Source organism: Leopardus geoffroyi, chromosome C1, assembly GCF_018350155.1.
Source record: "Leopardus geoffroyi isolate Oge1 chromosome C1, O.geoffroyi_Oge1_pat1.0, whole genome shotgun sequence".
NCBI lineage: Eukaryota > Metazoa > Chordata > Mammalia > Carnivora > Felidae > Leopardus > Leopardus geoffroyi.
Genome location: NC_059328.1, coordinates 71,749,618 through 71,771,420, shown reverse-complemented (window position 1 = coordinate 71,771,420; position 21,803 = coordinate 71,749,618). Strand labels below are relative to the sequence as shown.

Here is a 21,803-nt window from a genome sequence, read left to right as displayed (position 1 = left end):
GTACTGTAGATGGCTGGGTAAACAATGGTTAATAAATGAACGTGATACCGCCAGCATGGAGCTTAGAGTCTAATGGAAAAGACAGATACTCAATAAACAATATCCAATATCCAATAAACAAATACCAAAGTATATAATAAAAATACGTTAAAAGTGTTATGGGGGGGGGGAAATTACAAGACAGATAACAAGGGACATCCATAATTTGAACTGAATGATCAGAAAAGACTTCTCTGAAGATGAGTCCTTTAGTCCTTTGTAGCACTTTGGTGTGGGAACATTTTAATGTAGAGGAATATTCCAGACTGCGGGAACAACACACACTGAAGTCCTGTGGAGAGAAGTGCTTAGTGCCTTTATACATTTGAGGAAGACAGTAAGACTGAAGTCTGGTAATCCCAGCATGAGACATATGAAACAGACAGGGACCAGGAGGGTCCAGACCATGCAAGCCCTTGTAGGACAGGAGTTTAGATTATATTCTAAGCATAATGTGTTTCAAAAAAGGCCTTTAGGCCCAGAAGACAATCTGACTGATTTCCAAAGATTCTCTGACTGCTGTGAAGAGAATGGATTAACAACAGGTAGAAGAAAAGAGGGGACCCCATAGGAAGTAGTTCTGGTGAGAGAGCATGGTGGCTTGGATGAAGGTACATGGAGAAGAGTGGATGATCAAGAAATATTTGCAAGCTGGAATTGACAAGACTTAGAGATGGCTTGAGCAGGACGGCTGAGAATGACTGGCTTCTGGCAGGAGCAACCAGCTCAGTGGAGTTTCCATTTATTGCCACTAGGAACACTAAAGGGGAAGCAGGTTTGGACATTAAGATCAAGAGTTCCCTTTAGTCTCTGCTCCAACCCAGGGGTCCTCCTTTCCCCTAAGGTGTCTACCCCACCATTGCTTGGGTCTCCTCTCCCCCAGGTCTGGCTGCAGAGCTGGCTCCTCCCCACTCCTTGCTGCCCACACCCACCGCAGGGATGGCCACAAAGATAAGAGCCTATCTAGGCCAAACCATGATGTCTGACTACTTTATATCCAAATCATGAACTTATTGTGAATCCCATCATATTGATAGCTATGTGAAAGCTGGATTTTTTTTTTTCTCAGAACCCCATGGAAACATTAAGCAGAAACACACACACACACACACACACCTACTGAATCTTGCTCATAAAGTAGAATTTCAAAGAGATATTTGTCCACTCATATTCATAGCAGCATTATTTGCAATAGCCGAAAAGTGGAAGCAACCCAAGTGTCCGTAAACAGATGAGGGAATAAACAAAATATGACACACACATACAATGGAATATTATCCATCCTTCCAAAGGAAGGACATTCCAACATATGCTACAACATGGGTAAAACTTGAGGATATTCTGTTTAGGGAAAGAAGCCAGTCACAAAGATACTGCACGATTCCACTGACGTGAGGTATCTACAGTAACCACACTCATAGAGACAAAACATAAATGGTGGCTGCCAGAGGCTGAGGGGAGAGGGGAATAGGAGCTAGTGTTTCACTGGTGGAGAGTTTTAGTTTTACAAAGTGGAAACAGTCCTGGAGATTGGTTGCACAACAATGTGAACATACTCAATAGTACATTATCAACTTAAAAATAGTTAAGATGGTAAATTTCACATTTATGTATATTTTGCCACAGTCTAAAAATTATTATATTGTTATTATATCTTTTCCTTCCCTTTGTCCTTTTAAGGACCTTTAGTTCCATTTAGCAATGAATAGAGCTGTCCTTAAGTTATTAACTGGAGTACCAGCGGCCCCAGGCCAAGTTGCTATGAGAAAATTACAATAAACAAAGAAGTAGTTTCCAGAATCATTATCTAATGCAGGATTCAGGACAGTGATGTGATCAAGAGCATAGAGCGCCTAGGTTCAAACCCTGGCGATGCCACCCCATAGGGTTGCCGTGAGGATTAAGTGAACTAATCCATGGAAAGTACTTGGAAGAGTGCCTGAAACATGGCATGTGCCCATTTGTGAGTAGAGCACATGAAACAGTTATGTCAATTGTCATCATTCACCTGCATTTTTTTTTTTTCTGGCTTGTCACTTAGATCATCTGGAAATTTTGTTTGATTTGGACTTCTTTATCACACATATCTCATTCAGGGTAATATATCTTTCAGAACCTTTTTCTTAGAAGAGGAAATTCTCCTTCCTGCCTTGTTGTTGATAAGAACATGGGGTTCCTAGCAAATCAAGAAGGACTGGGTCCCAGTAACGCCCTCATCTTTACTCAGGTACACTCCACGGTGTTTACGAAAAACTTTAGGCTGGTAGCTCTAAGGAAAACACTGCCAGTTCACAGAATGTAATAAGGAAAGCAGCGCACAATTTAGAGAGTCTATACATTGAATTTCTCTGAATCTCAACCATTATTCAATGGGAGCAACAGTGTTGTTTGGCTTTCCATGTTACAAAATGCTTGATTGATGATTTTAAAGTATTTTAAAGTATTGTGATGATTTTAAAGTAGGCTTCAAGTAAGTGGTTAAAGCTATTTCCCGCTTTGTTGTTGTTGTTGTTTGTTTTTGCAGTGAATTATATGTCAAGAAATTAAAAGCAACTCTTCTTCTTCTTTACTAACCCACATCCCATTGGTCACAAAATCCTGCCATGGTGACTGCTAACTCTCTCTTATATTTCCTCTGCTGCACATCCCTGTTACCATGCCTGTACTTAGTCCTCTCCATCTCTCATCTAGATTATTGCTGGTGGTCATCCTACTTCTACTGTAAGTCACACCAATAAATTAATCCAGCTTATGCTTTCCTGCCAGAGTGATTTTCTGATTATACTGGTGGCACCAGGATAAGGTTCAGAGCTTATTAGGCACTCAAAGCTCTTAGCCATTTGGACCCAATTGTCCTTCCTGGTACCTCTCCTGCTGCCCTCTCTATGGGCTATGCTTTGGCTAGGAGATCACCCTGTTTCCTAATTGTCCACTGCTCTTTTGGGCTTCCATGCTTTTGCATTTATTATTCCTTCTACTTCGCATGTCTTTCTCCAACTGGAAAATTGCAATCCACCCTTTAAGATCCAGTTCAACTATCTCTCTTCAGTGGAGCCCTTTCTTAATAGCACAAGAGAGTTGGTCCCTTTCTGGGTTCCCATATCACTCTGTGTTTGCTTCTAACCATAGCACTAACGACAGTGTAATGTCATCATTTGTTTATATTTTTGGCTTTTCTAATAGATCATGGAACTCCTCTGGGAGAGGATAATATCTTGTTCATCTTTTTTTTTTAATGTTTATTTCTTTTGAGAGAGAGAGAGAGAGAGAGTGAGTGCTCACACACCTGGGCAGAGGAGGGGCAGAGAGAGAGAGGGAGAGAGAATCCTACACACCATGAGATTATGACCTGAGCCAAAATCAAGAGTTGGATGGTTAACCAACTGAGCCACACAGGCGCCCTGATATCTTGTTCATCTTTGCATTCCCAGTGTCTGGCACAGATTAGGTTATCATTAATGAATTGATGAATGAATGAAAGTAAGAAAGAAAGAAAAAACAACATCAGTAAGTTTCAAACATAAACTCTTGGGTTTCTAAGTTTATTATCATCGGTTATTCTATAAATGGAATAAAATCCATTTAAAATAAATAACTAGCTCTTTTTGTCAGGGTTCACCTCCAAAGCAGTTTAAGAATCTGACTCTGTGGTAAGACCCCAAGAAAGTCTCTGAGATCAGATAGAACACCAGTGCATAACCAATTCATGGCATCAAGGTCTCGATTTGTGTCCCAGCAGGGCAGTAGAGACAGTTGCCATGTGCATGCAATATGTGCACAATTAATATTCATGACTTATTGAATAAACAGATACATGAATAAGCATATAAGTAGCTGAATGTAATTCATTACACCTGATATATAATTTTGAGTTCAACTTTTAAATCATGGAATTCAAAATGAATAGAAAGTGGAAAATCAGTCTCAGTTCTGCAAGCATTTGACCTTTCCTTGGGTCACATCTGATTCTCTCTCAATGCCCCACTCTTATCACTAACACACATTTGGGTTTCTGGCCGGAAGTTCTAGGTCAGAAAACTGGGAGTACTTTTGTTTCCAGGTTAATATGGCTACCCTGGAGGCAGTGCTGGGAAAGCAAGCCTTCCCAGGTCTAAGGCACACTCCACTCTGCCGAGCCAGACTCAGTAGATAGAAGTGGAGGGAGTGAAATTTGAGGCAGAGACCTGAGACCCAGCAGTTGTCCCCTGCAGGCTGTATCTCTGACCTCCGACTCCTTTCAGTCACTCACATGCACCCTGTCCTAACCTCCGGTAGGACTGACCAGTACCCCTTGTGCAAACCTAGCCTGGCTGCTCCACCTCACTGCTCCATGGTAGTCTAGCAGTCCCAGCAGCTGCCTCTTCCTGTGCTTATGGTTATTCCACATTTTGAAGTGTGGCTCGAATAAGTTTTCATGCCAAGATAAAATCCAGGCCTTTAAATAAGTAGTTGTAATTGTAGCAAACCTCAAGGCTCTGACAGGGAGCTTAGCTTATTGGGGAGCCTGAACTCTTGATTCCTGCTCAGAACTATGCGTGGCCCCCATATGTCTGCTCAGCTGCCCAGAGTGTGGGGCCCTGGGAACGGAGGAACACATGGACAGCACCAGTCCCGGCCTGAGAGCAGAGTCCTACTGCTGCTTCTTCATACTGTTCTGAAGTTGTCAAGATCATTGTAAACTTAGCTTATAATTTCACATCGGTTAGTATTTTTCATGTAGATGAGCTACCAAATTGTTGAATTATTAAGACAGCAATTAATTAAAAATTAAGATATTTTAAATTATCTTAGTCATTTAAGCATCAATAGATCAGTACTCCTCAAATTTAGAGGTGAAAACAAATTACATGGTGAATCTTATTAAGAATCTATATTTAGGGGCATCTGGTTTGTTCAGTCAGTTGAGTGTCGGACTCCTGATTTCGGCCTCAGGTCATGATCTCCTGGTTGGTGGGATTGAGCCCTGTGTCGCCCCTGCACTGACAGTGCCTGTTTGGGATTTTGTCTCTCTCTCTGTACCCCTCATCTCTCTCTGTCAAAATAAATAAATAAAAACTTTAAAAAAATCTATATTCAGTTCCAGCAGGCGTAGGGTAGGGTCCAAGTTTGTGCGTTTCTAACAGACTTCCCAGTGAGAAAACTGCTGCTATCGGAGGCCCTCACTTAAGTAACAAGTCCAGAGACAGGACCTCAGGTGCATGCCCCTCTCCCATTAGCAAGGCCAGGGTTACTCAGCACTTTGTTCAAAGGAATAACTTATTCATAACACAGGAATCATCAAAACTTACCCATCAATCGGCCAGTTTCAGGGTCTCTTTCCATTTTCCAATCTGTATATATCACTCCACCTTCCTAAAAATATTACAGGTTCCTGATGAGTACAAAGACAACCAAAGGGACTAAAGATCTCATATTCACATGCTAAGATGGACTGTGACCCAAACAAAAACAAAGCTGCAGGCTAACATAATCAAATGATAATTTGACACAGTGCAGGGAAGGCTTAAACATTTTTTACATTGAACAAAAAAACGAATTTGTTACATTTTTATTTACACATAGTGAAATGGAGAACACAGGCGTTTATGGAGATAATCTATGTTACACAAGTTCCAACTACTGAGTTCTTAATCTTTTGTTAATTGGAAACTGTCCACTGGACTGAAGGCTCCAGGAAGGGATCTGGTGTGACTTATTCAATGATTTGTTCTCAGCATGATACAAAGTCAGTATTTTAAAAGTTTTGTGGAGTAAGAGGAAAAAGGAAATATAAATTCATAATATGGTGTCATTACCTTTTAAAATTGAGAACAGGAAGCAAAGTTCCACTTAAATAACATAACTAGTAATAATATATATTCCAGCTCTACTTATGGCCATTTTAAGGAGCGGGGAAGTCATAAGAACCTGGTGTAAAGAAGGGACAGAAACAACCACACAAATGGAAAAGACGCAGCACTAGTGAATGGCAGAGGTGGGAGAGGTTTAGAGAAAAACATTTTGTCTCATGCCTGATCTTATAGAAGGAGCACAGAGACTCAGAGAGGTGAAACAATACACTCAAGGTCACCCAGATGCAGTCTCCTAATTCCAATGTTTTTCTCACTGGATAGTAAGAGGAAAACACAGAGAAAGGTGTATAAAAAGAGGGGTTGAGAGGACTTGAAGGATGGCTTGGGATGTGTAGGCGAGGGAGAGGAGAGGGGAAAACACTGGAGTACGCAAAGTGAAGTATGCTCCCTGGGGCCAGGGCCTATTCATTCACTCCTCTGTGCTTTTGTTCATTAACTCATGTAACAAACAAGGACTGTGCTTCATGTTGGAAATTCAGAGTCAGAAGATAAGTCCTCCCTCCATTCATGCTGCTCAGAGTCTGAGGGAGCAGAGACCAGCAGATGTCTGGTGCACATGCCTAGCCTGTTGCCCATGGCACATCACCCGCAGTTACCATTGATTGAGTGCATAGTGCTTGCCAGAGTTGTTAGGAGCTTTCTGTATATGACCCAGCCCTTGCCAGAGTCCTATAGGAGAGTTATTAGTACCTCCTGGGTCTCACAACTGATATGTGGAACACTGAAACCGAACCAAGTCAAAGAGGAATAGAATAACTTGGATCAGGTTAATAAATCCATGTTAAATGCCCATTATATCATTAGCCACCTAGCTGGGAACCTTCACGTCCTTCTCCATCCAGTTACCTGGTTCTGAGAATTCTACTCCTCCTACCCCTGTGTTGACATTCTTGGCCCACTGCTCATGCCCTCTTCATCTCTGGTTGGCCCACTTGAAATCACTGCCTCTCCAGCCTCTGCACCTCCCTGGCTCCATTTCCTCCTGCTTCAGCCCTGTCCTGGCCAGTCTAGATCCCAGAGGGGTCTACCTCATTCTCTCTAACCAAAATCAGCTACGTCAAGAGTTGGTAGAAGAGCATTCTACTGGAATGTCAGCCCATGAGGTAGGGAATTTTGTCTGTCTGCCCACAGATATATTCCCGGGGCCAAGAACAGTGCCTGGCATATAGTAAATGCTCAATAAATATCTGCTGAATGATGGGTGAAGTTAATCCTTTCAAGGACAAGGGCTTGAAAGGCAGGGAAGAGTTTGGCATAGAAAAAGAGAAAAATCAGAGCAGCTGGAGAGAGAGAGGGAGACTGGTGCAGACGGGGGTGTAGAGATAGGAAAGAGCTAAGTTATGCAGAATCTTGTAGGCCACAGTGTGAAGAGTTTGGATTTTATTCATGGTTGAATGAGTTGTCACCGAATGGTTTAAGCAGAGGGTATCATATTTTAATTTCTATTTTAAGATTTCGTGGTCATTTGTTTTTCTAAAGCTGTCATCGCCCTGCTTTAAAAACTCTGGTGTGCACAGAGATGATTCTATGATTCTGCTTACATGAGGTATCTGGAATAGTCAAATTCATACAGCCAGAAAGTACAATGGGGGTTGCCGTGGGCTGGAGGCAGGAGTGAATGGTGAGTTATTGTTTTAATGGGTACAGAATTTCAGTTTGGGATGATGAAAACATTCTGGAGATAGATGGATGCTCAATGATTTGAATGTATCTAATAGCACTGAATTAAACACTTCAAATTTATTAAGATGGTAACTTGTTACTTATATTTTTCCAGAATTAAAAAAAATTAGAAGCCCAAGTTATAAAAATTGACAGCCCAAGTTATAAAACAAGTATTTGTTTGGTAAGTGCCCCATTGCTTACCAAATGAAATTCAAATTCCCTAACATGGCAGAAAAGGCTCTTTGACTGGATCCCGACCTAGCATTCAAGGTATAGCATTCCCTCTTGCACAAATGATTCCACTGTCTCCAGACAAACCCCAGACTGCCATAATTCCAAAGCATTGTTTAGGCTGTTACTTCTGCTGGGAATTGTATTCTCATCCTGGTATTTCAGATGCCTCCTCAACCTGCAAAGTCCTAGCTAACAGTCTGGATTCCCAAACCTCCCCTGTCCTCTTCCCGTGGCTTCTGGATGGGCACTGATATGGGTAATGCTATTAATGTGTCTGCTCCATAACTAGGCAGTGAGTGCCCGGTGGACAGGGACTATGCTGTTGATTCATGTCTGACCCAGGGCCTAATGCTGTGCCTGGTGGACATTATGCTTCTGAGAACTGGTGTAATCTAATCTCATGATACTAAAGTGTAAGCTCAGACTGCATTCCAGCGAGACTGACCTATGGCATCTTTCCATGGTTTAGGAGAAAAACCCTTTATTTCAGAGAAATAGAGTCATGAATGAAGATTATTAGGACTAAGTGAGATATACTTTGGAAAATACCTGGCACAGACCCTGCTATATAGAAAATGTCCAATAAATGTAAGCTCATTTTGACTATTATAATAAGTGCCAAAAAATGGCAGCCATTATCATTATTATATCCGGTTGTTACTTTTGAATTGAGTGAGTTTTGCACTGTCTTTCCTGCTACATTTTGCTAGCTAACAAAGCAATAAATTTTCTTAGTAAATCTCTAACACTTAGCATGGTTTCTTCCATATGGTGTAGGTGTTCAATAAATATTTGCAGGTTGATCAATAAATCATTAGTAAAGAAGGTCATGCTGAATTTTATAGATTTTTTTCACATTCATCAGGAACATTTTAAATATGAATTTATGAAGCATGAAGATTTTAAAAATTCAATGCAAGTAAGTATATTAAAATATGAAAATGGTATAGATATTGTAAGCCTTCATAAAGCAAATGTACAATAGAGGTTATAATGAAACAGAGTAGACAAGTGGTTGCCAGGGTCTGGGGGGTGGGAGAAACAGGAAGAGGTTGGTAAAAGGGTACAAACTTCCAGCTGTAAGGTTAGTGAGTTCTGAGGATATAAGGTAAAACATGGTGACCACAGTATAACACTGTATTATATAATTGAAATCTGCTAAGAGAATATAACTTAAATGTCATCACACACACACACACACACACACAAAGATAAATATGTGAGGTGATGGATGTGTTAATTAACTAGATGGGGAGGGAAGGCTTTCACAATGTACATGTACATCAAATCACTATGATGTACACTTTAAATATCTTACAATTTCATGTCAATTATGCCTCAATAAAACAAATTAAGGCTATAAGAACATATATCGACACATACACATATATATATATACATATATACATACATGTAAATATACATATATATAACATGTATAAATAAGAGAGCAGATAATTCTAACTCACCTCTGTTCCAACAAAGAACTTTGTGCAGAAGTCCTCTATAGGCTTGAGATTGTTGGCCAACGCACCTTCCAGATTGTGGTATGGGTTCATCTCTCCTGCCTTCACTACTTTGCTCTGGGCTAATATTTTGTCTTTCAGAGGAGTATGAATAGAAGGAGCACATATTTACAGTGAAAGATCTTTTAAAATATAGTTAGTTTATATTTTCTGCCCCTTGCCACACACATCTGCCCCATTCTCTCCCCAGTGTGGCGGGCATAAGTATGAGCATCTTTAGACTTCTAATTTAGCAGTGGAACGTGTCTTGCAAACCAAAGCATATGCAGGAACCCTTGCATGTGAAATCTGTCAAAACCTGCATTGCTGTGATTAAAGGGTTTCCTGGTGGGAAGGAGGAGACCCCTCCACCTACTTTCAGGGGCTCTAAAAAGTTCCACAGCACCCAGTTTAAAAAACAGTTCGACATTATTTATATCATTTCAGAATTATTTACAGTAAAAATTGGACATAAAATATATCCTCTGGATTACATTACTTTTGATACTCTCAGTAAAACTCTCTACTGAGAAACTCATGTTATTTTTATTCATTTGGCGTTGTATGGAATTTTTTCAAATAACTCATGATTAGACTTTTAAGTATCAAAAATGATCTAACTTCAAAAATAAATCCATCTAAATGTATTACTTGTTTTCACAAGCACAGCACATGCATGGAACATAATTTAAAGTTTTCTGGTTAGCTCATGTTTATTACTTAAGAACACCAGGGATTGTACCGCATTATCGCTGTAACTACACATGCAAACAGAGCATAGTTAATCTGGAGGTTAGGGGCCCCTGGGTGGCTTGGTCGGTTAAGCGTCCGACTTCGGCTCAGGTCATGATCTCACCGTCCGTGAGTTCGAAGCCGGTGTCGGGCTCTGTGCTGACAGCTCAGAGCCTGGAGCCTGTTTCCGATTCTGTGTCTCCCTCTCTCTCTGCCCCTCCCCTGTTCATGCTCTGTCTCTCTCTCTCTCAAAAATAAATAAACGTTAAAAAAAATTAAAAAAAAAATCTGGAGGCTAAAATTCCAACACCATCTGGGCCTTCTTTCTTTTTAAAACAAAAGTCTTGGGGCGCCTGGGTGGTGCAGTCGGTTAAGCGTCCGACTTCAGCCAGGTCACGATCTCGCGGTCCGTGAGTTCGAGCCCCGCGACAGGCTCTGGACTGATGGCTCAGAGCCTGGAGCCTGTTTCCGATTCTGTGTCTCCCTCTCTCTCTGCCCCTCCCCCGTTCATGCTCTGTCTCTCTCTGTCCCCAAAAAAATAAATAAACGTTGAAAAAAAAATTAAAAAAAAATAAAACAAAAGTCTTTTTTAAAAAACAAAGATGTCATCTTGTTTTAAAACAAAAGTCTTTTTATGAGCTAAAATTAATAAATGTTATTTACCGAAGCTTTGGAAAATAGAGGAAAGCATGAGGAAAATAAGAAAAACCACCCATTATCATATTTTCCAGAGATAACCACCATTAAAATGTCTCCCTACAATTACATTTCTGTGAATATATATATTCTGTGAATATATAAAGGATTTTCTTTTAATTGGGCATTTTAGCTTTTATCCTGTTTTTCTATTCTCTTAAAGATATTATCTTGGGCATATTCCCAGGTCACTTATTAGTTTTTTAAAAATGTGACATTAAATTTCTAGGAGAGGTGGTAGAGAAATATATCCTCATCAAACCCTACTCCCCACATCTTAATACATCATCATCTAGATTATATCAACCATGGGAATACTAACCAATGAACATAAGAACCAACCAACAAACATATAAATGAAAACTAAAATAGAAGAAAACCTCAGCTACACTAAAAATATATATAACATTAAAAAAACCTATAACATAATTCTGGACAAAAGTGAGAAACAATTATGATTTTGTTGGTACAATCAACCAGTGCTTCCTTTGTTAGGGATCTACATGCTTTGGGCAGTCTCCCTTCCCAAAAGATAAGACATCAAAAACAAGTAACAATGTAAGCCAAACATGAAACCGGACTTGTAAATAGCTGTATTACAAAGTGCCAATCAACATGCCAAGAAATAACTAGGTACATTTAATCACATTGTTCTTACTAAAAGATATTATTCATATACATTTAACATGAGGAAAAAGGCATTTTGTACCCATTTAATGTATAAAATTAAAATCATTAAAATATTTCAAATTCATCACTCTCATTTCAATGTCTGTTTTTCTCTTTCTAAATAATACACATTAATATATTAGTAGAGTAGAACGTGTACATAATTGGTAAATAAATACATGTTTGTTGGCAATATATGCTCAAAAATTTTTCTTGATGGGATGCAAGATGGAAAAGTCTGGAGCCCTCTGGTCTAACAAGGAGAGCCTGATCCAGGGGTCACTACCAGTAACACAAAGGAAGAGGCAAAGGTGAGATACGCTATAACGGAAGATCTAATTCTCCTAAGTGAGAGACTGGATGTAGGGACCGGAGGAGAGAGACAGGGATGACTCAAGTTGTGTTCTGGACACACGGACATTGAGGGAGTATGTTGGGTTTAAGCCCAAGAGATAGCAAGAGGCAAAGTGGGGGATTCTCAGCAGATTAAGAGTAGACCCAGTTACTGAAAGGAGTGAGGAACGTGGAAAGCATACCGCTGAAATTTGAGTTTGAGGCATATCCACGCTGAGAGGGCAGCAGAGAAAGAGGGCAGAGGAGAGAAACTGAAGAGGTATTAGGAAAACCACAAAAACCAAGGCAGGAGCTCTGAGAAAAGGGGCTACGTTGATAGTGTTTAGTGTGGTGGAGTTAAAGAGAGTGAAGCCAGACAAAAATGTTGTCCTCAACTGTGTTTACTCAGACTTGACTGGAATAACTTGCATATTTATTAAAATCAACATCATCCCTGTGGATTTTCCATCCATGGATTTCCATCACCAGGGCCCAGCATAACAGTAGCAGCTAACACTTACTGAATGCTTACTACATGACTACATGCCAGGTACTGAACTGTGTGCTCAACGTGCACCATTTCATTCAATTCTCGCAATAACTCCTAAGGTAGTTAAGAATTAATTCTCCTTCGGGGCGCCTGGGTGGCGCAGTCGGTAAAGCGTCCGACTTCAGCCAGGTCACGATCTCGCGGTCCGTGAGTTCGAGCCCCGCGTCGGGCTCTGGGCTGATGGCTCAGAGCCTGGAGCCTGTTTCCGATTCTGTGTCTCCCTCTCTCTCTGCCCCTCCCCCGTTCATGCTCTGTCTCTCTCTGTCCCCAAAATAAATAAACGTTGAAAAAAAAATAAAAATAAATAAAATAAAAAAAAGAATTAATTCTCCTTCAAGGATGATAAAGTGAGGCGCAGAGAGATTAAGTAGCTTGCCCAGGTCTCATATACAGTGGCTTACATTTATTGTGGGTTGACAAAGGGCTGTTCTTAGAGCTGTATATATATTAACTCATTTTATCTTCTCAATACTACATGAAGTCATTACCTTCATTATTTGCTTCTGTTATCTTCATGTATCTCTTTTCAAATAAGTTTTTTGTTTGTTTGTTTGTTTGTTTGTTTGTTTGTTTTAAAGTAAGGCACAGAGAGGTATGGTAATTTGACCTGGTCAAATAATAAATTGTGGCTTTGGAGTTTAAACCCAAACTCCGGAATCTACATCCTTAACCACTATGCCACAGTGCTTAGGAGAATATAACGGAGGCTCTGAAGTCAATTACAGAGTAGGAATTCCAAAAACTTCTAGAGCAAAGTCTTCTGCAACAGAATAAACAAAAAGAACATCTTAAAGTGACTACTCAGAAGGGCAGACTACTAAGGATCTAATACGGCAGGCAAAAGCCAAGTAGCCTACAGCCACTAGGTGGCAACAGAGTACCGGACAATGCTCCTGAGAGTGCTCCCCAGGGTGTGCCAGTGGAATAGCTGAATTTGTGATTCTTGGTGGAGAGGAGGGGGAGGAGAACCAATATAGACAATACACAGAACATGGTCAAGAAGCATATGACCATGTATATTCTAGTCAATAGGTTCAAGTCTGGCCAGAGTAGGTGGAATAGCTGACAGTGTGTCGTAAGGAAATTCAAAATACCATAATGGGATCTCAAGTAAAGTTCTGAGAGCTGGCCATCTACACAAGAGGCCAGTCACAACCCATGGTAACTGCCTTTAGTGATAAGAGGAGTGTGTTAGCAAGATCCATTGAGATTACCAAGTGAAATTTAATTTTCTCCAGGATTTGTGGTACTGCCTGCCAACACAGACTTCTGAACACACGTAAAGGGACACAGCCAATTAAAGTCTCAGCTGAGAATTGAAAAACATGTTTGTCCATTCCCTTTATGAACTGATTTAGCCAAATTTATCAGGTTAAATAATATTCTAAGAAAGAGAGATATATTTCTCTAAGACATATCCAAAAAAAAAAAAAAAAAAAAAGAAAGAAAGAAAGAAGAAATATCCACCAAGTGACTTTGTCTGTAAAGAGAACATTCATTTGATGGGGAGTATTTCTGTTTGATGACATTGGGGGCATGCTTCAGGATTTGTTTTAAATAGGTCGTTTCTTAAGTGGATGTAGATATGTATCTATCCCACCAGAATGTAAGCTCCATGGAAGCAGGGAATTGGCTTTTCCCAGCTATATCCTCAGAGCCTGTCACTTTGCAAGAGTTTAATAAATGTTTTGAATAAACACAGATATAAATATAGAGATAACAGTGTAAAAATTGTTCTTTAAAAAAATTAAGGTATTACAATTACTAAATCACAGCCAAGTGGAGTTTATCCCAGGAATGCAGGGCTAGTTTAACATTTGGTTATTAAAATAATTTACCATATTAATAAGCTTAAAAAGAAAAAAAGCATGATCATCTGCAAAAATGCAGAAAAATCTTTTGACAAAATCCAACATTAACTTGTGTATAAAAAGGAACTTTTTTAACCTGATAAAGGCTTCTACAAAAACCCTACAGTTAACATCATACTTACTTGTGAAAGACTAAATGCTTTCTCCCTGAGATCTGGATTAAAACAAGAACGCTCTCCCCTAGAGGTTCTAGCCAGTGTAATCAGGTAAGGAAAAAAGTCATACAAATCAGAAAAGAAGAAGTAAAACTGTCCTTATTTACAGATGACATTATCATCTATATAGCAATAATCCAAATGATATTATCATCTAGAGAACCTATATAAATCCTCTACAAATAGGCCATGATAACTAATGTGGTTTTAAGAAGACTGGAGGATACAAAATCAATACTCAAACATTAATTGTATTTTTATACACTGGTAATGAACCATCAAAAATTAAAAATTTGAAAGTACTATTTACTAGGACACCAAAAAATGTGAAAGACTTAGAGACACCTATCACAAGAAGCAAAAGCCCTGTACACTGAAAGGTATAAAATATCAGTGAGAAATTAATGACCTAAATAGATGGAGAGATATACTGTACTTATGAGGTAAAAGACTTTATATGGCAGACTCTAAATTCTCATAATACTGAGTTACAGTTTTGACACAATTCCAATCAAAGTCAGAGCAGGCTTATCCAAGACAAAAGATACAATATCCACATGGGAAAGCAAAAAACCTAGAATGGTCAAAAACTATTTTGAAAAAGAAAAAAAAAGTTGAAAGCACTAATTTCAAGGCTAATTACAAAGCTACAGTAATCAAGACAATGTGGTATTGGTGTAAAGATAAGACATACAGATCAATAGAACAAAACAGAGAGTTCAGAAATGGACTCACACATATTAGGACAGGTGATTTTTGACAAAGGTGCAAAAAGCATCCAGTGGAGAAAGGACAGTGTCTTCAAAAAATGGCACTGGAACACTACACACAAATGAACTCCAATCCATAATTTGTGCAGAGAAAAAAAATTATCTCAATAAAGATCATCAACTTAGTTATAAAGCTCCTGGAAAAAAAGTAGCCCAAACTTGGGTTAAATTCAAAACCAAAATCATGACCCACAAAAGAACAAACTGATAAACTGGACTTCCTCAAAATTAAAAACTTCTGCTTTTCTAAACACAGTGTTAAGAGAATAACACTTAATATTTCACAGACTGGGAGAAAATATTTGCAAATCACATATCTGATAAAGGACTAGTATGCAGAATATATTAAGAGCTCTGAAAACTCTGAAATAAGAAAACAAACAGCACAACTAAAAAATAGATCAAAGATATGGACACTTCACCAAAGAAGATAGGTATACAAATGGAAAAAAATACATGCAAATATACTCAACATCTTTAGTCATTAGGTAAACGCAAATGAGATATCACCACACATGTTTTAGAATGGTTAAGGTAAAAAGACTAGCCATATCATCTATCCATGAGGATGTGGAAAAACTGGAACTTTCCCTCACTGCTCATTGGAATGTAAAATGGTGCAACCACTTTGTAAAACACTGTGGCAGTTTCTTAAAAAGTTAAACATACACCTGTCATATTATTTAATCATCCCATTCCTAGGTATTTACCCAAGCAAATAAAATCATATGTCCATACAAAGGCTTGTATATGTATATGTATATGTATATGTATATGTATATGTATATGTAATAGCCCTACACTGAAAAAGACCCAAATGCCCATCAACAGGTGAATGGATAAACATGTGCAGTATATCCATATGATGAAATATTACTCTGGAATAAAAGGGAATTAACTATTGATGTATACAACAACATAGATGAATTCCAAAATCATTATACTGACTGAAAGAAGTCAGACTCCCCTCAAAACGCATATACTCTTTGAATTACATAAAGTTCTAGAAAATTGCAAACTGATATAGTGAGAGAAAGCAGATCGGTGGTGGTCTGGTAGGTGGAGGTGGGAGAGGTGCTGGAGGGAGGTGTTAAAAAATGCATCTTTATGTGAGTCACCTTTAGGAAGTGATGGATATGTTCATTATCTTGATTATAGTGATGGTTCCATGGATTTTTAATTTGTCAATACATATCAAATTGAATAATTTAACATGTACATTTTATTGTATGTCAATTATACCTCAATAAACTTGTTAAAAGTGAGTAAGAAAAAAGCACACTTTAAAAGATACAGTAATGTCCTTACTGGTAGTTGGATAAAAGCAGTAACATCCTCATGATCATCTTTTTTCATTAATTTAAAGAGTAAGGTATTTAATGAGTTACTCTTTACAAGTTACATTAACTTCTCTCAGTTTCCTTAATTATAAAATGGTAATGAAAACTCCCAGTTTGCAGGATTGTCATGATCATTGGCATCTGTTTTACTCATTGTTACACTCCTGGGGCCTGGCATAAAATGAGAATTTTATAAATAACTGTTAAATGAATGAAACCATGTGCAATATTAGCTAGCACAGTACCTGACTCATGGTTGAAATTCAATAAATTATAGCCAACAGCTGAATACAAAGAAGTGGAGAAGAGAACCCAACTTCGATTCCCTCTGGAATCTGGAATTTGGGCCTTTGCAGGCCCAAATACATAAAAACATGAGATGTTTTAATACTGCTTAGAAAATGTCCATAAAAATATAATGATTCCTTTGTTTGTTTGTTGGTTGGTTTTTAGCATGAGGTCTTGAGTTGTATCTGTGAAACACACAGCTTCAAAGTGAGTTTTGCCCAAGCTGGGTATTAGATATATATTTTTCTGAGATATTTTATCATTTAACTGAACATTCAACAACTTATAAATGGAAATCCTTTTGATAAGGCAAATATTTGGAAAGTACTTCAGTTTCTAGTGATTCTTGTACATTTCCATTATGCATTGCTCTCAGGGTGGGATATTCATGCATACCTTTATTTTAATAGCTTTGACATTTATATGTGTACCCTTCAATTATTTCAGCAAAGGTGTATGGGTTGAGATAGGTTAAAAAGTCAATTGTTATTTCTCTACTCTGTTTTATGGTGGTGCTGTACAAATATTAATTTTTCTATTATGTTCTGATTGGGAATGGTAATTTATCTCTTACATTTCATAACTTATTTTGCTAGACTTGAGATATGTTCCATTTTATACAACTATTCTTTGAGCACATGCATACTTATTAAGACAGTTTTGTAAAAATTTTTTAATGAGTTTTCAAACATATATAAATGTACTCAATAAATGTTTATGAAACTAAGCTGAACTGAATCCTATGAAATCTTTGTGTGTATATAGGCAATTTTAATGTGTTGGCTGTAATTATTAGAGCCATTATGAAGTTCCATATTGGAGAGTTTGAGTTTCTGTATTCTTTTTACAAATCAGACTATCTTAGCAACCGTCTAACTCACTGTAGACATAAGGAACCACTAATATTCAAACTATTACATGCCTTTTTAAAAATGTTTTTTAATTTATTTATTTTGAGAGAGGGAGGGAGAGAATGAGCGGGGGAGAGGCAGAGAGAGGGAGGCAGAGAGGATCCTAGCAGGCTCCACACTGTCAGTGCAGAGCCCATCTCGACTTAAACTCACCAACCCAACCCTGAAATCATGACCTGAGCTGAAACGAGGAGTCAGCCACTCAACTGACTGAGCCACCCAGGGACGCCCTCATGCCTTTTTAATAAGCAAAGGCAGTTACCTTGTGCTTTGTAAAGGAGATGGTCCTCACTCAGGCTGATCTTGGTTGGGCAGTGGTCTAAACTTGTTTCACCTTTAGACAGCCTTATCTTTTGGGAGAACATATAAGAAAGATTATTTGTATATATCCTGTGGGTGATTTATTCTTGCTTTTCCCTTCTGCCCCCAGATGACTGTTTTCTACCTCCCTCCCCTTGTCCCTTTTCCATTCTCTTTCAGATTTCTGGTTGCTTTTCCCCAGGGATAGTGTCTAAACCACAGTTTCTAAAACCTTGTGACCCAAGGGTGCTTGTCCAGGAGCTCCTTTCCAAATCCCAGGCTCATGTGTTTAATTTCTGAAAATATTGTGTATTCTGTTTCATAATCTATCCTTTTTAGTTTTAATATAAAATAAGGGCTTATTCTCCTGTTTCCTAAATCTTTCAGTTAAACGAACCTCCAGAAGGTTGTGTGGGGTCTTTTCATCTGCCTGGCACTGCTGAGTCCATTTGGGGACACACATGCCCCTGAGCTCCAGAAGTGGCCCTGAGTCTGCACCAGAACAGGATATTTTTCCCTCACAGCATCTGCCCCACGTTTCTCCTTCAGGATGTTTGTCTACATGCTTACAATTACTCAGGTGAGTCTTTGCACATTTCTTTTAAAACTATTTATAGCTCAAGTAAATCCTACCACAGAAAATTCCTAACCCTCTCTTTCTAATTTCTAATCCCTAATCCCAGCTACTTCAGGAATATTCTCATCCCTCTGTGCTCTCTCTTCCATTTGGAGCAAATATATAATAATGTAATGTAATGTAATGTAATGTAATGTAATGTAATGTAATGTGATGTAATGTAATGTAATGTAATAATGACACTTGTACAACAAAGGGAAAAAAGTATTGTTTGGAATTAGAACTACACATTCTAAAAAAGGAAAGTCATCAATATCGGAAGCTCATTCATACTTTCCATACATATTCCATCCACAGCCATATCTTTCTCAAATTAAAATTGCTTTTCTTTAGGCTCTGCTTTTCAAGAAAAGTGCAAGCAATTTCTCTTTCAATTACTTTCAGTTTTGTTTGCTCATGGGTATTAAAATACTGTTTCCTACTAGATGCGAAACATGCAGAATTTTGCCTACATTAGGGGCAAAATTAGCATTTCTAGCTAACAGGAGAGCCTACTGATTTACAGAGAACTGCTCATGCACATGAATAGTTATTATACAAATCATTGATAAGTTGCAGCTTGCTAATACATGAACAAATGTCAATCTTGAGTTCACAAAAATTGTGATTTTGGGCTTGACCTAAGCAGGCATCATAATAATCCTCAATGAAAGAATCAGTTGGTTGAATGAATACGTAAATTATAAAGTCTTATGCTAATTTGAGCTCCTCCACTTTTAGAGTGTGTGTATATATGTATGCAAATGCATGTACACAATACGAAGTATATATAAGCTAATAGAATGGACTAAACTGTGTGTTACTCACCTTAATGAGGGGTTTCCAGGAGAGATCTAGATGCAAAAAAGTAGATGGCACGTCAAAAGGAATTTCAATACTTTCTTCTTTCTTTTTCTCTATTGGCGGTGGGGTTAAAGCTTTCTGTGATCTGATATCCCAAAAACATATTGTGCTTTAAAAAAAATTCACATGTTATTTAATATAAATAAGAGGTATAGCCTGAGAACTACCATACTTCCTGCTGTTACACATTAGCAATGTAATCATGGCTGTATTTTAATACCTCTGAAAGTAAGATTTTTATGAAATGCCACTGTTTTGCATCTTATAGAAAATTATACAGTTTATAAGGTTATTTCATGACTTTGCTAGTATTAACACGAATATTATAGGAGAATTGAGTTTGGAGACTGACACCATCTTTTTTTTTTAACATAACTTTATTGAAATCTAACTCATATAGCACAAAATTCACCTACTTAAAGTACACAATTCAGTGGTTTTCAATTTTTCACAGTCAATTTTAGAAGATTTTTGTCACCCCAAAAAGAAATCTTGTACAGATTGGCAGTCACTCCTCATTGCCCCCAGCCCCTCCCACCAGCCCTAGACAACTACTCATCCACCTCTTGTCTGTATAGACTTGTCTCTTCTGGACATTTCACATAAATGGAATCAGAATATGTGGCCTTTTGTGACTGGCTTCTGTCATTTAGCACATTTTCGAAGTTCATGTCAGCACACCATTTCTTTGTGTTGCCAAATAATATCCCATTGTATGGAATATACCACAGTTTATTTATCCATTCACCAGTTGATGGACTATTATGAAGAATGCTGCTCTGAACATTTGTGTATAAGTTTTGTGTGGATTCCTGGTTGCATTTCTCTTAGGTATACACTGAGGAGTGTAATTGCTGTGTTATATGCTAACTTCTGGGTTTGATCTTTTGAGGAACTGCTAGATTATTTTCCAAAGCAACTGCATCAGTTTTACGTTCCCATCAGCAATGTGTGAGGATTCAAATTACTCCACATCCTTGCCAACACTTGCTACTTTTAGTCTTTTTTATTACGGCCATCCTAGTGGGGGAAGTGGTGTCTCATAAAAATTAATTTAGATTTGGGGCACCTGAGTGCCTCAGTCGGTTGGACCTCTGACTTCAGCTCAGGTCATGATCTCACAGTTCGTGGGTTCCAGCCCCATGTTGGACTTTGTGCTGACAGCACAGAACCTGCTTTGGATTCTCTGTCTCCCTCTCTCTCTCTGCAACACCCCCCCCAAATAAATAAATATTGAAAAAAAATTTAAAATTGATTTAGGTTTACATTTGCATGTGCTTTGGAGGTAATATGTAGGAAATCACTCTCTAATCCAAGGTCATGAACATTTATGCTTATGTTCGTTAATGTTTTCTTCTAAAAGCTGCATGGTTTCACATCTTACATTTAGATCTTTGTTCCATTTTCAGCTAATTTTTGTATAAGGTGTGAGGTAAGAATCCAACTTCATTCTTTTGCTTGCACATATTCAGCCAAATGTCTCAGCACCATTTGTTGAAAAGATTAGTCTTTTTCCATTAAATTGTCTCAGCACTCTTGTTGAAAATCAGTCATCCATAGACATATGGGTTTATTTCTGTACTGTATGATTTCTGTGTCTGTCTTTATGCCAGTGTCAGTACATCTGTCTCTATAGTTATAACTTTGCAGAAAGTTCAGAGATCAGGAAGTGTGAGTCCTCCAACTTTATTTTTTATCAAGATTGTCACTTTGGCTATTTTAGGTCTCGTTGTGTTTTGTTTTGTTTTTGCAATCTTTTTTTTTATTTTTAATTTTATTTATTTATTTATTTTTAAATTTACATCCAAATTAGTTAGCATACAGTGCAACAATGATTTCAGGAGTAGATTCCTTAGTGCCCCTTACCCATTTAGCCCATCCCCCCTCCCACACCCCCTCCTCTAACCCTCTGTTTGTTCTCCATATTTATGAGTCTCTTATGTTTTATCCCTCTCCCTGTTTTTATATTATTTTTGTTTCCCTTACCTTATGTGCATCTGTTTTCTCTTAAAGTCCTCATACAAGTGAAGTCATATGATATTTGTCTTTGACTGACTAATTTCACTTAGCATAATACCCTCCAGTTCCATCCACATAGTTGCAAATGGCAAAATTTCATTCTTTTTGATTGCCAAGTAATACTCCATTGTGTGTGTGTATATATATATATATATATATATATATATATATATATATATACCACATCTTCTTTATCCATTTATCCATTGATGGATATTTGGGTTCTTTCCATACTTTGGCTATTGTTGATAGTGCTGCTATAAACATGGGGGTGCATGTATCCCTTCAAAACAGCACACTTGTGTCCCTTGGTTAAATACCTAGTAGTGCAATTGCTGGGTCGTAGGGCAGTTCTATTTTTAGTTTTTTGAGGAACCTCCATACTATTTTCCGC

General features: G+C 38.2%; 1 protein-coding gene and 1 long non-coding RNA gene across 4 annotated transcripts in view; one reads left to right on the top strand and one right to left on the bottom strand.

Moving 5' to 3' along the window:
- LOC123598153 overlaps window positions 1–19,397 on the top strand; it is a 45,368-nt gene extending 25,971 nt beyond the window's left edge. Inside the window, exon 5 of the long non-coding RNA XR_006712420.1 lies at window positions 18,298–19,397. This is a non-coding gene — a long non-coding RNA (uncharacterized LOC123598153). The remainder of the gene's footprint in view (window positions 1–18,297) is intronic.
- Window positions 1–21,803, bottom strand: part of DNAI3 (dynein axonemal intermediate chain 3) — a 95,475-nt gene that overhangs the window by 10,423 nt on the left and 63,249 nt on the right. For all 3 annotated transcript variants that reach the window (XM_045478091.1, XM_045478090.1, XM_045478089.1), the window contains exons 15-18: window positions 19,355–19,499; window positions 17,873–17,960; window positions 9,260–9,390; window positions 5,328–5,391 (exon numbers count right to left, since the gene is read on the bottom strand). In XM_045478091.1, coding sequence (XP_045334047.1) covers window positions 5,328–5,391; window positions 9,260–9,390; window positions 17,873–17,960; window positions 19,355–19,499 — 428 coding nt within the window. The remainder of the gene's footprint in view (window positions 1–5,327; window positions 5,392–9,259; window positions 9,391–17,872; window positions 17,961–19,354; window positions 19,500–21,803) is intronic.